The 15,264-nt window shown below is 37.7% G+C and overlaps 2 protein-coding genes across 3 annotated transcripts in view; one reads left to right on the top strand and one right to left on the bottom strand.

Moving 5' to 3' along the window:
• LOC110025827 (homologous-pairing protein 2 homolog) overlaps window positions 1-10,943 on the top strand; it is a 17,596-nt gene extending 6,653 nt beyond the window's left edge. Inside the window, exons 3-6 of one of the 2 annotated variants that reach the window (XM_020726493.1) lie at window positions 9,895-10,162; window positions 10,235-10,305; window positions 10,384-10,572; window positions 10,642-10,943. In XM_020726493.1, coding sequence (XP_020582152.1) covers window positions 9,895-10,162; window positions 10,235-10,305; window positions 10,384-10,572; window positions 10,642-10,740 — 627 coding nt within the window. In that variant the 3' untranslated portion in view covers window positions 10,741-10,943. Of the gene's footprint in view, window positions 1-9,849; window positions 10,163-10,234; window positions 10,306-10,383; window positions 10,573-10,641 lie in introns of both variants that reach the window. The other variant, XM_020726492.1, reaches the window with a different exon arrangement.
• On the bottom strand, window positions 10,817-14,942 carry LOC110025828. Its single transcript, XM_020726494.1, is given in 4 exon segments — window positions 10,817-11,647; window positions 11,723-11,848; window positions 14,286-14,516; window positions 14,519-14,942. Coding segments are annotated over 4 exon segments (1,389 nt in total). The 5' UTR covers window positions 14,888-14,942; the 3' UTR covers window positions 10,817-10,984.
• Window positions 14,943-15,264: the final 322 nt, after the last annotated feature.

The raw sequence follows: 15,264 nt of genomic DNA, 5'->3' as shown, positions 1-15,264 counted from the left end.
CTGAGCCTAGCCCCATACGAGTGCTTGCGGTCCCCATCATCTGGATTTTTTTGTTTTATCGAAGTTTTGGGACAGAACACTCGTGTTATTTTTTCTTTCTTTCGGGATTTCTCCAAGATTTTTGTGGATTTTTATTTCTTATCTTTTACTTGAGTCGGATTTTCTTTTACTTGAGTATCTTCTCGTTGATATGAGTCGTTGTTACACTCTTCTTCGGATTTCCTGTACGACGTTTCTTCCAGACTTCGCTTTTTGCGATGCATTTAGACTTGCAAAACTTAAGGATATACTTGCTATACTTAAGGAACAACGGATCTCACGGGCGTACATGTTTGCTTTACATTTTACAACACTTCATTTTTCTGTTTCTACCTGCTACTGTTCTTTCTGTACAACATGTTATACTATCCCTATTTCCTTCTGCTACTGTTCTTTCTGTATAACATGTTATACTATTCATGTTTTTACCTGCTACTGTTCTTTCTATACAGCATGTTATACTCGTCCTGTTTCTACTTGCTACTGTTCTTTCTGTACGACATGTTATACTATTCCAGTTTTTACCTGCTACTGTTCTTCCTATGTAGCATGTTATATTTGTCATATTTTGTCTTGTCTCTACTTGCTACTGTTCTTTCTGTACAACATGTTATACCATTCCTGTTTCCTACCTGCTACTGTTCTACATGCATCCTACTGTTTGTCTTGTATTGCACATTTTATATTATATGGTTTTAAACATGCCTTCTTTTATATAAAGACATTTAGAAGACTACAACCATAGGACCGTTTGATTTGACATCATAGCTGGACACCCTAGAAAACTTGAACTCGTCACGACAACGAGCTTGGAGCTAGCGCGGTGGGCAGCACAACCATCTTCAACAACATAACATGTCTTCCCCAACTAAACCATTCCTTTTCCATAGGATTTCGAGGTTGTTTGCCCAGCGCAACATAAATCCTCCACCTTTTCTTTAGGCATTCGTATAGCTCTGCCGTACTATTTAAGCCCTAACTCGTTCTAGGTTCCAAGGTTGTCCACCCGACACTACGTAAACCCTCATATCTTCTAGGCGACTTGTGTGACCGGGTCACGCAAATATAAACCCTAATTAAATAAGATTGGCAGGATGAAACACTTTAATAATTTCTTCTCGAAACTGAAGCCAAACTATAAGATAAACTGGGAAGTCACCGGGGTTCGCCTCCAGATCTACGACCTCCCCTAGTTCTTTCTCGTTTGGATTCCTCAACAATGTTCCATATTCTAACATTTCCCCTTTCACATCTCTTCGTCCGATCTCGTTGAAAAGTCATACCCTTTTGACCTCTTTGAAGATAATATTCCCTGATTTTTATCGAGAGTTTTTTTAAGTGATTTCAGTCATTTAAGATGTAATTAACTATAGAGATTTGCCCTTATAGGAAGCTTTTCCGATCCCAACTTAATATAAAACTTATAAGCCCTATTTAATTCTTTGTATTAAATAGGGGAATTTGTCGACAAATAAAAAAGTTTCGTCAGACCAAACGGATGTCATATATTTTTTAGTTTATTTGATCGAGTCTCGTCCTCAAGTCTTGTGTTTATCCCTTGGGATAGATACAAGATTCGAGATAGAGCGCTCTTTCATTTAAACTGTGAAAAATATGAGGTCAGTTTGATTTCATATTTTTCTAAAATTATTATATATATATATATATATAAATTAAAACGTCCTTCCGAAGCGGGCGACGGGACTTCACTTCCAGCGACCGACAACTTCTTATGGACTACTTTTGAACAAACCACCCACAAACTTTTAACTTTACCGCCTTTTAGCGCCGACACAAACCAAGCTCGATGAGACTGTTTCAAATCATACGACGACTTTCTCAATCTACATACCTTGCCCATTTTTTGGATCGTGTTGAAGCATTGAGGTTTCTTCATGTACACCTTCTCTAGCAGTTCCCATGAAGAAACACATTCTTCACATCTAGTTGATGTAAACTCCATCCACCATTCATAGCTAGAGAGACAAGTGTACTGACTGCGCTAATCTTTGTCACTGGTGCAAATATCTCATCATAGTAGATGTCATACGTCTAGTTATACCCGTTTGCCATCAACCGTGCTTTATAGCAATAAATTTTTTCTTTCTGAGATTTGCTTCACTGTTTTTTTCCTTATTTGTAGCAACACGAGTTCCCATGTCCTGTTCTCATCGAGAGAACTAAGTTCCTCCAACATCGCAACCTTCCACTTTGGATTCTCTTTAGCTACCCGCCAATACTTGTGTATAGAGAGTGTCCAAAGATGTAATGAATGCTCCATGTAAATGTGACATGTTGTATGAGACAAATTGAGCAATGTCATGTGAGAAGCCAAAATGATCAGGAGAATAGCGATCAAGAGGATGATTCGTACTGCTGCAAGAGGCCCTCCTTAAAGTTATGGGAATGTGAGGAGAAGAGAGAGGAATCATATCACATGTGTAATCGAATTCTGAGGTGGATGGTGAGGTGTCTCAGGAGTCGGGGTAGACCGGGATAAGAGACTTATTAGCACAAATGGCGCGACAGACATTATTCTCTCATTCGGTCATTTTCTACTTGTATACACCCTCAGCTCCCTTTGAGCTTGAGTCTCACCACATTCAGTCTCATTTTTCTCATTTTCTAGTTATTCCTCAGTCGATCTTTCCCACACAATGGGATAAGACATCATTCCCAGCTGTACCAATCTTTCACTATCACTATTATCCCTCTCTCGCCTCATACCTCCAACATCCGATGAGTCACCAAAAGGTGAGACCACATTCAAGGTGTAGTATGGTTCAAATTCTCTAAAAGTCATCCATGCTCACAAAGAGTCTTTTCTCTATTGAGCTTCAACAAACATACACAAAGAGTTTTTTCTCTATTGAGCTCCAACAAACATACCCCTTATGAGGGGCAAAATAATCTACAAAAAAATACTTCACAACTATGGGATTCAGTTTCCCTATTGGTGTTCTATCCTTCACAAAATATACTCAATCGAATACATCCAATATGAGCATCCCACCATTATCCCCTTTCAACAATTCATAAGGAGATCACCACTTAAACATGCTTGAGGGTATTCTGTTGATCAGTTGAGCGGCTGTCAAATCAGCTTGCCCCCATAAATTTTTTCGGATATTCATCGAGATCATCATGCTTCTAGCTATCTCCAGAAGGTGTTTATTCTTCGTCTCTGCTACTTCATTTTGTGTCGATGTGTATGGACGAGTGGTTGGATGTTGTGTATTCATTGGGCTGACAAGTACTCCCTAAAGGTCTTGTTGATATACTTTATTCAGTTATCAGACCTCAATGCCTTCACCACAACACCATAATGAGTTTGAATCGCCTTGTGAGAGTTTTTAAAGCAAGCATGCACATCATTTTTATTTCTTATCAGATATAACCAAGTAACACGAGAAAAATAATCAACGAAAGTCACAAAATGTCTGTAACCATTCATTGAAGTTGTTGAACAAAGTCCTCATATATATGAGTGCACCTAATAAAAAACACAAGAACTCCTATTACCAGAACTAACATAAGAGCTTCTAGTGTGCTTATCAAACTCGCATGCATCACACAAGTTTTTGTTTATTTTTCTTTTAATACAAGGACGAATACAAACGACTCAATAAACTAAATGAAGAGTGTCACATACACTTGTGCTGTAGCAACACGCATCCTCCACACTCTTTCTAGATTGTCCTACTCCGATACTTTCTACCATGAATGTTAAGACAGAGTCCATCCCCTTTCTATCCATGTACCAGAGTCCATTATGTCACGTTCTAGTCCCATGTCTCCGACCACTCTCATTGTCTTGAAAGATCACCTTAGGAATATCAAATAAAACATCATATTTTAGTTGGAGTATAATGACACTAATAGATAAAAGGTTCACTAGAAAGGAAAGACCATGCAAAATATAGGATATAGCCATAAAACTGGTACTCCTTACTGCACTCTTACCAAGCACAAGTTATGTTGTACTATCAACGGTTTGAATGCTCTTTGGAACTGCTAGGTGAGTAAATGAAGATAACTTACTAGCAGCTCATGTCACAAGTTGAGATGCATCAGAATATGCAATCTAGTCTGGTTATCTTGTGGTGGATATAAAGGTAAGAGAATGTGTATCACGAGTACCTTTGGTTGAATGAGCATAAGTAGCATTATCTCCTTTGGATGACAATAAGGCAGATGCATCCTCAAGCACATAATATGCCGCTCTCTGCTTCCTTTGTAATATTTTTATGAGCTTGTGATCCACATCTGTAAAGACCATCTCTGTCTCTGCCTTATTCTTCACTACCATCAGATTCGCTCGGTGATCCCCTCTTCCACCTCTTTGGCCCCCAAGATTATGCCACGACCTTTAGACTGTCCATATTCACTCGTATCTCTCTTCTTGAGTGACTTTAGCCAAGCCTTGCTCATTTGTCCCACCTGTCCACAATTGTAGCACCTGCTGGTCTCCTTCTGGGCACTTGTCATACTTGAGCTCGAGGTAGCCAAAGCTGATCGTGTACCTGGAAGTTTACTCTGCTAGGAGTGTAGCCTCATGCGGCTCTCTTCCTGCAACATAGCGGCGATGACCTCATCCGGTGAAGGAATTGTTGCATGGGCTAGGAGGACCAATCTCCTCTGATTAAAAGCTGGGTTTAGATAAGTCTGAAACTGCATAGTCCTCATCTGTGCAAAAATCTCTCTCTTCTTGCACCCAAGATCACTACAGCTTGACATAGGCAAGAAGTAATCAAAATTTTGTCATAGCTGCTCCAACCATATAGAGTACTCCTAAATCGATTCATCACCCCGTACCATTGCGTCTATGTCACGCTGAATAATAAAAATCCTCATGTTGTTCTTAGTCCTAACATAGGTCATCTTTAACTTTGCCCAGATGCCATTCACCTTTCAATTGCTATCCATTGATGTAGCAATCAATGGAACCATCGAGTTTAGTATCTAGGTTCAAATCAGTTCAAGTATGGTCCTCCACTTATCCCCTTCAGCGCTGTCACTTTTTGGTTCGATCCCTGTTAGGTATCCTTCCACTCTCTGCCATACTAGAGAAGCCTCAATTCGACCCGACCAACTTAGATAAGTGGCCGGTCCATCAAACTTCAAATCGGCAGAAAGGGATCTAGTTTCACTTGCTTCAGAGCACGTGTTGACGTAGTGGCTCCTGTCGAGACACTGGCTCCATGTATTAACCCAATCAAGGCCTTCAGAACTTTATGATCTATCTTTCTCAAAATTTTCAATCTTTTATCTTACGTACTACCTCCAACTCCTGACATCTTCAATTATATAAGCCTATAACACATAGAACACACACGACCTTTCTTCCAGAGCTGTTCGATATCGTTGAATCCTACACTTGCTCCATCCTTTGCAAGCCCATTGAATGCCCCCTTGCAGATCTGTGCTATCTACTTTGCTCTAAGCCGAAACTTCTGCTTTGTTTCCTTCCCGCCTTATGCGCGAGCTAGTTGCATCGCTCGTTCCTTCTAGAGCTGTTCGAAATCCTCGAATCCTATGCCTGCTCTATCCTTTGCATGCCTCGTCGAACGCCCCCTTGCAGATCTGTGCTATCTGCTCTGCCCTAAGCGGAAACTTCTGCTTCATTTTCTTTCTGCCTTACGCACGAGCTAGTTGCACTGCTCGTTCCTTCTAAAGTTGTTTGAACGAATCCCACTACTGCTCCATTCTTTGCAAGCTTCATCAAGCTTCGTTTCCTTCTCGCTTTACGCGCGAGCCATCCACACTGCTCGTTCCTTCCTTCTTGCACCGAGCCGTTCGATCTCTACTTCCTCCCACCATCAATCCCACACGCAAAATTGCAGGATCCTTGCGCCCGAAACCTCGCCACAGAGTTGCTACTTCCTTGCCACTCCACTGCTCATTCAGTTTCTATTACACGCTCCCTTCTTCTGCTTCGCCTCACACAGTGTCGTTTCTAATTGCTGGAACTGGTAAGCCGTAATCCACACATAGGGAACTGTAGCAACCGCTAGGGTTTGATATCTGATATTATAAAGAATTAATTGCTCTGAAAAACCTACCCGTTTCATTAATGGTTGGGCTTATATAGAGTCTTACAACATTTACAAATAAATCTCTAGACTTCTTCTATTTACAAATAGAACCTTATATTACATACAAATCTCAACAATTTTCATCAAATTTTATATTCTTCTCATCATCATCATCAACAATAATTCAACATTATTGTCCTGTCTTTTTGAGATTGGCTTCTTGAATCATTCATTTCCATTCATTCCTACTAATTTTTGTATGTGATGCTAAACCTATTTCTCACATATTTGCTTGAACAATTTTCATTGACATTGTGTCTATTTACTCATTTTTCTTTCTGATCTCTTTCCATTGATTTTATCTAATTGTCTAATGATACATTATATACCTCTCATTATACTGATCTAAATATCCAAATATGTTTTTAATTTCTTTATCTTTAATAGATATTTGTTCAACATTCTTTTTAATATAATTATTTATCAATATTTACTATAAGCGTGGTGTTTTTTGTTTAATTTTTCTTTTTCTTTACTTATATATTAGACTTCTTGAACTCTACTCAATGGTCTTTAGGGGCACCATTTAGATGTCAGAATGATGTTGCTGAATGTTTGTGAGTCTTGTTGAGCGATGTCATCTTAGTGCGTGAGAGTTCGGCACTCAGTGCATGAGCACTTGGCAATGGGTGCCAACTACCGGATATCAGTGTTGACCGCTTGAAGCTTGGCATTTACTTTCTGGTGTTTTCCTTGGTTATAGGCCCAACCAGAACTATCGACCTAGCTTTGGTGGGTTTGGGAGGCACTTTTTCTGAGAAACATATGCAACCTAATTAAATCATCAGGAGTGAAAAAGAATATAAAATAAAAATATGGATGTACAAAGAAAATTATAGTCACATATTACATATTTCACTATAGCTAGGTTGAAGAGAATCAAAGCCCAAAATTTTCTTATGCAGCATAAAAATGAGCCCCTCCTTTTCTAAGAGAAAAATGGGCAAGATAAAAATACAATAGAATCACCGAAACACATATAATGAAATAACTTGCAATTATTTGCTACTTTTGTGGAACCTTCGAGAGAAGGGCTCTTTGCCTTCTTCGAACCTCTATATGATGGCCTTATTGTAAGAGATCCACTATTAAATATGTGTAGTGCGTTTTCTTTGTAGGATAAAAACTAGGTTCCACAACTCAGCAATATCTCATATATAGACTTAATCAATCATCACATTTCCTATAGTGACATTGATTCCTTATCCTTTGAGTCAACACAAAGTTGTGTGATCAAAATGCTTTTTGTAAACATATTGTCTAGATTAAGCTCATGATACCCCACAACAAAATGAGATAGTTGAGAGAAATAATAGATATTCATTGAGTTATCCCACAAAATTATGATATCTTATTAATTTCCAAAATATTTTTGGGGGAAATCAGTACTTATTGCAACATACTTTATCAATTGAATGTTTATCCAGATACTTAACTTCAAAATATCTCTTCATGTTTTGATGGACACCTATCCTCACATCAGAGCATTCTGTTCTATCTTACATCTTAAAATCTTTAGGCGCGAATCCTTTTTTCACGTCCATCCCTAAAGTTGCACAAAACTGGACCAAAGTTCTATTTAATGTTTTTTTTTTGGGCATGCCACCAACAAAAATGGTATAAATGCCACTCGACTGTTACCATAAAATACTACAACTCCATGGATGCCATATTTTTTTAAAAATTAATTAATCATAATACCCCAAAATTGACGTTTTGAGGAAGAGTGCAAATGAATATAAATTTTTGGATGCACTTGATGACATTTACAGTCCCTCACGATCTACTCCATCTAGCCCTCCTATTCTGATTGAGGATGTCCAATCAAATCAATCAACCCAACTTAAAGTCCAAAACCAAAAACTACTGGTGTACACAACGATGAAGAAAAATCTTGAGCAGGTGAAAGATAACTTGCAAGGAAATAAATGCTCAAACCAAATTCTGAGTCTGCTTTCAACTGAAATTTTGGCTAAGGAGTTTGGTACTCACGAGTTATCTCGTCCTTTTCTGATTCTGGTGACAAAGGAAAGCTGCATTAGTATCCAATTTCAGTATATGTAGTTTATGGGAAGCGATTCTTATTATACAATGCTTTTGTTTCTAACATTGATAGTATTCAGATTTCGAAGTCCATTCAAGAAGCTTTGAGTAGGTGAGCTAGCTTATCAATTTCAGTTCAATAATGGGTGTTTTGCTGTCAAAAGTTATTATTTTTTTTAAATGCAAGGTCAAAGAAAGCTAACCTAGTTGTGGATGCTTTGAGTAAATGGGCTAGCTTACCAATTTCAGTTCAATCTAGTATTACTGTACTGGAAAGTAAATCAATTATGTATTCCCAACATTTCTCTCTGTCAACAACTAACTCAAAGGCCTGCATGGTCGTGGTCTGGTAGCCCACGCATGGAGAGACAATTCTAGAACCTTTTCAATCCTAATTTTCTTATCCAAAATTTATCAGGATGTCTACTGGTTTGTTGAGAGGCGTTTGATTTGGCAAACATTGAAAGGAACATCACAATACACAGGATTATATGCCACTCATTCTTTCCTGGATTCCATTTGGGAGAATGGATAAGATGGTTGTTGAGTTCGGAAAAAAAATTACAGAATGGAAAGAACAAATTGACGTAGAATACCCAAATCTGTAAGCAACAAGCATGCCAACATCATAAATGAAATACATTTATTGTTTGTGATTTGGTTACAATTCACCTTCGTGAAGGAAGATTTCTAGCAGGAACATAACCTGAACTGCAGCTATGTAAAATTGGACCACTCCCCGTTGCTAAATGCCTCAATGACATCCCTTTCATTGTATCATTGCCAGCCCATTTGAACTTTTCACCTACTTCCATGTTAATTGATCTCCATACATCACCTACCTAACTGTGAACAAACACGCACCCAACTCAGATTGAGCTCCTCTGAATTGAGAACTAATGTGGTTCTATATTTCTGTTCTCTACTACTTATTGTTAATCAAGCCCTAGTTACTATGAAACTAGCTTTGCGTCTGCTTTTATATGGTGGGTAGATTTTATTTGCCAATGAGATGGCCACACATCATACCGTAGTCTAATATTTTTTTCTGCAAAAGAAGTGTTTCCTTTCCACTTTTCTTTTCCCGCATGATATCGGTTTCAAAACCATTTAACTAGCATTCATTTGGGATCTAATATTCATTTATAGTAAGCTTATTGCAAGGAAGTTATGTTTGGTACCCATACCTAAACCTTCATACATGCCCTTTTCTAACCTTAATGAAATAAACAAATCGGCTATTTTTCCATTTAGTCTAATATAATCCTAATGCTTGACTAATATTTTTCCAATTCAGATAAAGTTTGAGTATCCTTGACCTCAAGTTTGTTTAGTTCTTTTTGCTGTGTATGGCGCTATCATCTCTATCATTTTCTGGATGTTTGACAAAGAATTGCGTAGTTTTACCACCATTCTTTAACCTGCCAATAAATCAGTGTCGTAAATACTCTCATCTCAATAACACTTACTGTCTAAATATTCTTGTGATTGGAAAAATGGTCAAAAGATTTTAATTTATGCTTCTGAATTGAATCTTTTTCAATTTTTTTCTTAGCAAGGAATTTTCGTCGTCACTGGGCAACCTTGTTACAGATCCTGAAATATTTTTAGTTTCTTATCATTTGTTTTACGTATCAGTATTTTGATAAATTAACTAGTGCCTTAAATGTAGATGTTCACTGCATGCTTTGGAGTAACACAATATTTCTATTGTCAGCAAAATAGACCACTGAATTCCCAAAATGTTGCTGATGCGCTGCAAAAGTATAATCTCAAAAAATCTGCTATCCAGAAAGCTTTGGATACACTCGCCGACACTGGGCAGATTTCATTTAAGGAGTATGGCAAACAGAAGATTTACCTTGCTCGGCAAGATCAGTTCAAGATACTCAGCAGTCAAGAGCTTGATCAGATGAAGAGGGAAAATAGCCAATTACAAGAGCAAATTAATTCCCAAAAGCAGGCTGTAAGAGAGATTGAGGCTGGTAAGCTAAAATGATAATAATTTTACTCTCTTAAAGGCACTGTTACAGTTTAAACGTGTTCTCTTTATTCAGAAATTCGAGTTCTGCAATCAAATTTGACATTGGAGGAAATACGGTCAAAACAGTCAAAACTACAGACAGAGGCAACCAAAATCACATTTTTCTTAACAATTCCTCTTAATAATCTGTCTTTGAAGGAGCCTAAAACATATTTACTTCAGGTTAATGAAATGGAGGCAAAGCTGGAGAAATTGCGGAATGGGGTCATTTTAGTGAAACCAGAAGAGAAAAAATTGATTGAACAGACATTCATTGAAAAAATGAACCATTGGAGGAAGCGGAAGAGGATTTTCAAAGATTTGTGGGATGCCATAACAGAGAATTCACCAAAGGATGCCAAAGAATTCAAGGTTTTTTACCTGAGCCATCACCCTTCTCATTTCCTTAGATTTTACTAACAGCTCCATCACTGATGATAGGAGGAGCTTGGCCTCGAATATGATGAAGATGTTGGAGTTAGCCTGCAATCCTTTAGTGAACTGATGAATACCAATAAGAAAAGAAGAACAGCACAATGATTTATTCCACCATACTCTTTCTTACGTTTGGATTCAGTTTTGTAAAGGGATTTTTAAGCTAATTCGAATGCATTTATTTTTCCAAACAGTAATAGATAGAAATGTAATACTTTTGTGGACTATTTAGTCACTAGTTACTGTAATACTACTTGTTTAATCTTAAAAGATACAACTCGTAACTATGGATAAAGTTTGCTTCTGCATTGGATTTGCTTGGATGCTCTGTATATTCTTCTGCAGCATTTCATCTCGGGGATCCCTTACCCATAGTAGGAAAGTGAGCTGCCAAGTTATTTCTTGACTCCGAACGGACACCGAGAATTCTAACCCCCAGTTCCGAATCTTCAAACTTGTGGTCTCCATCAAAGTAGATTCTTGCCTGGGTCTCATGAGCTGTTAATTCTCTGAAACTCCACACTCTGCTCTCTGGTAAAACGTCTTCTCCCTTCTTCTCCAAATCCATTTCAGGAAATCTCACTTTGCTTTTGTAGAAGCCATTATCAATGGAACTGGACCTTGAAGCTAAAGGTGAGTAATCTCCTGATCTGTTCGGATTCAACCCTTGCTCCTGTAATCTCCATTTTGAAGCCTGAATATGTTGCTTCTCTTGCACGGTATTTCCCACCAAGTGTTTGATGTGGTCCTCAAGCTCCACTCTCATACAAGAGCTCTCATTGCTGGAGCATCTTTTCCCAGCTTCAGACTGGAATAGCTTGACAGCAGCCTTCGCCGCGACTGCAGCATACGAGGCTGACTCAAATGCAGCCTGCGCGGCACTCACTACATCTTCGTACTCATCTTGAGCCCTCACCTTCACATTATCATCCCAACAACCAGCAGAATCGAGGTGCGGTGTTGCCATCTCTTTTACTTGGTTTTCAGTCCACTGGCTAGCAGACTCATCTACCTGCATGTTTGTTTCACATATTTTTCATGATTTGATTCTACATTTGAGTTGATAAACTTCTGCATTGTACCTAACCTTTGAAAGCTCTGAGAAATGGCTGTTGATGAGTTCCAGCTTGACTCCTTTCTCCATAGCAATCTCTTTCATCACATTAACCCTGCTTTCCAAGCTCGGTGATCTTAAGGAGAATTTTTGCACCATCTGTGGGGAAGATGAGCAACCAACTAATTAAAGCATTTTTTATCGCATAATTACACAAGTTAGCATCAGGTTATGCATATTGACATTATAAAGCTAAATTTTAATTCTCTTTATCACCTAAAATGATGAGTCAACATAAAAATTCACGATCTTTCGGTTTCACTCTTATAATTGTTGAATTTGTTTTGTTTGTGAATCACACATCGAAGGTTGAAGCGTAAGAAAGAAGAAAGATAAAGAGAGAAATACACGATAATGAACGATAAAAATGTTTTGTCGATATGAAAATGATTATCTATTTATAAAAAAAGGGTACAATATGTGAAGTTACATGTTTGCCATTGCTTTAATAGGGGATATTTTAGGTATTTTATATGTATGATTTTATAGCTCTGTCGATTGAGCTCGATGGGCCTTGGATTAGTAAGACCTGCTTGGTCGGCTATTTTGAGTTGAGGAAGCTAGTCAACCTTCAATCGATTTCGGGTCGGCAAGGCTGGCGCGATTGACTAGCGCGATTGACTAGGCTATGCTATTGGCTGATCTAGTATGATTGTCGACCTTCGATTCTTGCTGGGGAGCTCCTTGTCTACAGAGTGATGCTAGTTTATTGGGCAAAGAGTCAATCACCTTAACTCGATAGCTGATAGGTGGCCCACTCCCCAACGTAGAGAGCTGGAGAAATGACAGACTTCTTATGACATGGTTATTTCTTGATCTCTGATAAGGAGCAGCTGGGTTGTCCGCGGGATGATTGATGATACTGAGGAACTGAGTCTTTCCTCGGAACTAATATACTAAATGGACAATTTCTTGCTGTGATATGCTTTCCAATGATGTGCTTGCCTGTTTGTTATATCTTGGTTTGATGGGTTCAGGCTCAAACCATTTGGATGCATTTAGTTTAATTGGCTTAGACTCAGATGACTGCGTCCAGTTGGCTTTGGCCTTGGCTTTGGTTCAGGTTGTTATATCCAGTTGGACAAGTGGGTCTGCTGATCTTTTATTGGTGGGCCTCTCTTAGTTGTATTTTTTTGCCATTTGATCCGTTGGATTTTTTCACGATTCACTGTGGTGCATTCCCGTTGTACAACATTATAAACATTATGTATTTTAAAATTAATGGCCTAATAATTTTTCATGCATGTATGTTGTTTGGAAAATGAATTATCAGCTTGTTGGCTATTAATGTTTTTGTATACGTTGGCTGTCTATTAATGGTACTTTTGTAATGTTTTTTACACTCACTCGAAAGTAATATATTTTCAATATTTTCACGTTTAAAATAGTTATATGTATCATAATTTTAGGAAAATTTAAATACATGCCTTGCAATTCCTATCACCTAAAAGTACATGTATGCACTTAGAGCACTTTAGTGTCGTAAATATATGCATATAAATGTGTATTTTAAATTTTAACAAGATAACAATAGGGATATTTTGATGTGATGTTAAAAAAAGATTTGAGTGATATGCATCTACATTTCATTTTTTAGGGCCGGTGAACTTCGAGCATAAGACATTTTGGCGAGCGAAGAAATGCCCGATTACTGGGCCATCATCTCTTCTGTTATAACATGTATTGGTTCATTGACTTACTAACATTGTCGAAAAAAAAGCTCTCAATGTATTTTCAGTTTCCAGAAGAGTCGGAACTCCCTTAGAAAATAATGTGCATTTTTGTAGAAATTAATCTTCATAATTTTGAAGTGTCATAATCTTAACGGCATGAATGCATAAATGGGAATGTTGATCATCAAAATATGAAATTAAAATAATTAGTAAAGTTCGTTAATAAGAAAGTTTATAACATTTGATCACGGAACTAGCAATAATATGAACATCACCTTTTTTTCTTTTTAAGTATACTCTCCTTATGCTTAAAGAGAAATACTCTTTTCACCAATAAATTTATGTTATTTTTAACATAATATTTTTTTAGCAGAATATTCGTATTATATATCATAAAAATATGTTGAATGAAACATAATGTGTTTAAATTTTGTTAAATTTGTGAACAAAAAAGTCCTTAAATTAGCACAGCAATAATAATGCACGGAAAAGTGGCGTTGAAATATGCCAGGATTCGTATACAAGACATGTTTGCCAAAAATAATTTGGGGCATTTAAAATTTTAAATACAGCTCAGAATTCTTGTTTACATTCATATCACTCAAATCATTAACATCAGCTCTCACCAATTTCTCAAAAAATGAAATACGCTTTTTTTTTTTTTAATGCAGAGTTTTATGTCATCAAGTTATTATAAATGTAAATATATAATTTTTGGTGTTAGTTATATAAATATAAAGCATTTGTATGCTGTGTATATAAATTTTCGAAATGATTTTCATTTCATTTCCGTACTGTATATTTTAATATGATTATAGAAAATATGAAAAGCAATATTCCCCGTAATGAAAATTCAGATGCACCTTTGCGTTGACTCCACAGTTGCTGCGCAGCTCTACAGCGGCCACTGTAAAATCTTTGCCGAACAGCGATGAGAGGATTTTACGAATCTCTTGCAGCTCCGGCAAGTCACCGCACCGCGAAGCGGCAAAACAGAGAGCCGCCGCCGCCTCCTTTAGCTCCTCAGGGCACTCCCTGCACTCCCCCAAACATTGCATCTCATTACTGATAATTCTAGAGAGATCAGAGAGATGAGCAGGAAAGCGTGGCCGCTGAGGGAATGGCAGTAGCTCTCCACCATAGCGAAGCCATCAGCCATGTTCTGCTCCTTGATCAAAAGCTCCGCCTGCATTCGAAATCCACAAAAACAGGTGATAATAATATAAAGCAGCAAGGGATCGCGTGTCAGTAAAATTCGGCGTACGCGAATGAGAGCACGGTCTTGCTGGTTAAGAAGGAGGAGCTGGATTATGTCGGAGCGAGCATGGGAGCAGCGGGCGTTGCGCTGGTTGCGGAGGACGGAAAGGCGGCAGACAGTTAGGCTGAGGAGACTCTTCAGTTTCCAGATTTGCCGCGATGTATTTCTCTTGAAAAGAGAATTGAACAGGTACCTTCTCAATCCCATGCTCTTGTTTTTCTTCTACCTGGTTATTTTCTTCTTATTGATCTTGATTTTTATATTCTGCCCATTTTGTGCTAAAAATTTTAGTTGTGGGATGTGTAAATATATGAGAATTGTGTGTTAAGTATGTAAATGCCACTAGGCAACAAGAAGTCATATTTATTATTATTAGGTAAGTTTGCACACGTAGTGCCCAAGTCTTATATATTTACATATCTGACAGCTAAAGTTTGATATTTAGGCTTATAACATTTTGGTACTATAAATCTATGTATGAAAATATATATTTCACTTTTAAGAAGTTAGTAGTAGTGAGGGGTATGTTGTAAATATATGAGAATTGTATGGTATGTATGTTAATTTCTTTTATTATTAGTATT

Source organism: Phalaenopsis equestris, unplaced genomic scaffold (genome assembly GCF_001263595.1).
Source record: "Phalaenopsis equestris unplaced genomic scaffold, ASM126359v1 Scaffold000333, whole genome shotgun sequence".
Classification (NCBI taxonomy): Eukaryota; Viridiplantae; Streptophyta; class Magnoliopsida; order Asparagales; family Orchidaceae; genus Phalaenopsis; species Phalaenopsis equestris.
The sequence above is the reverse complement of the archived record's forward strand: the minus strand, read 5'-3'. Positions and strand labels throughout refer to the sequence as shown.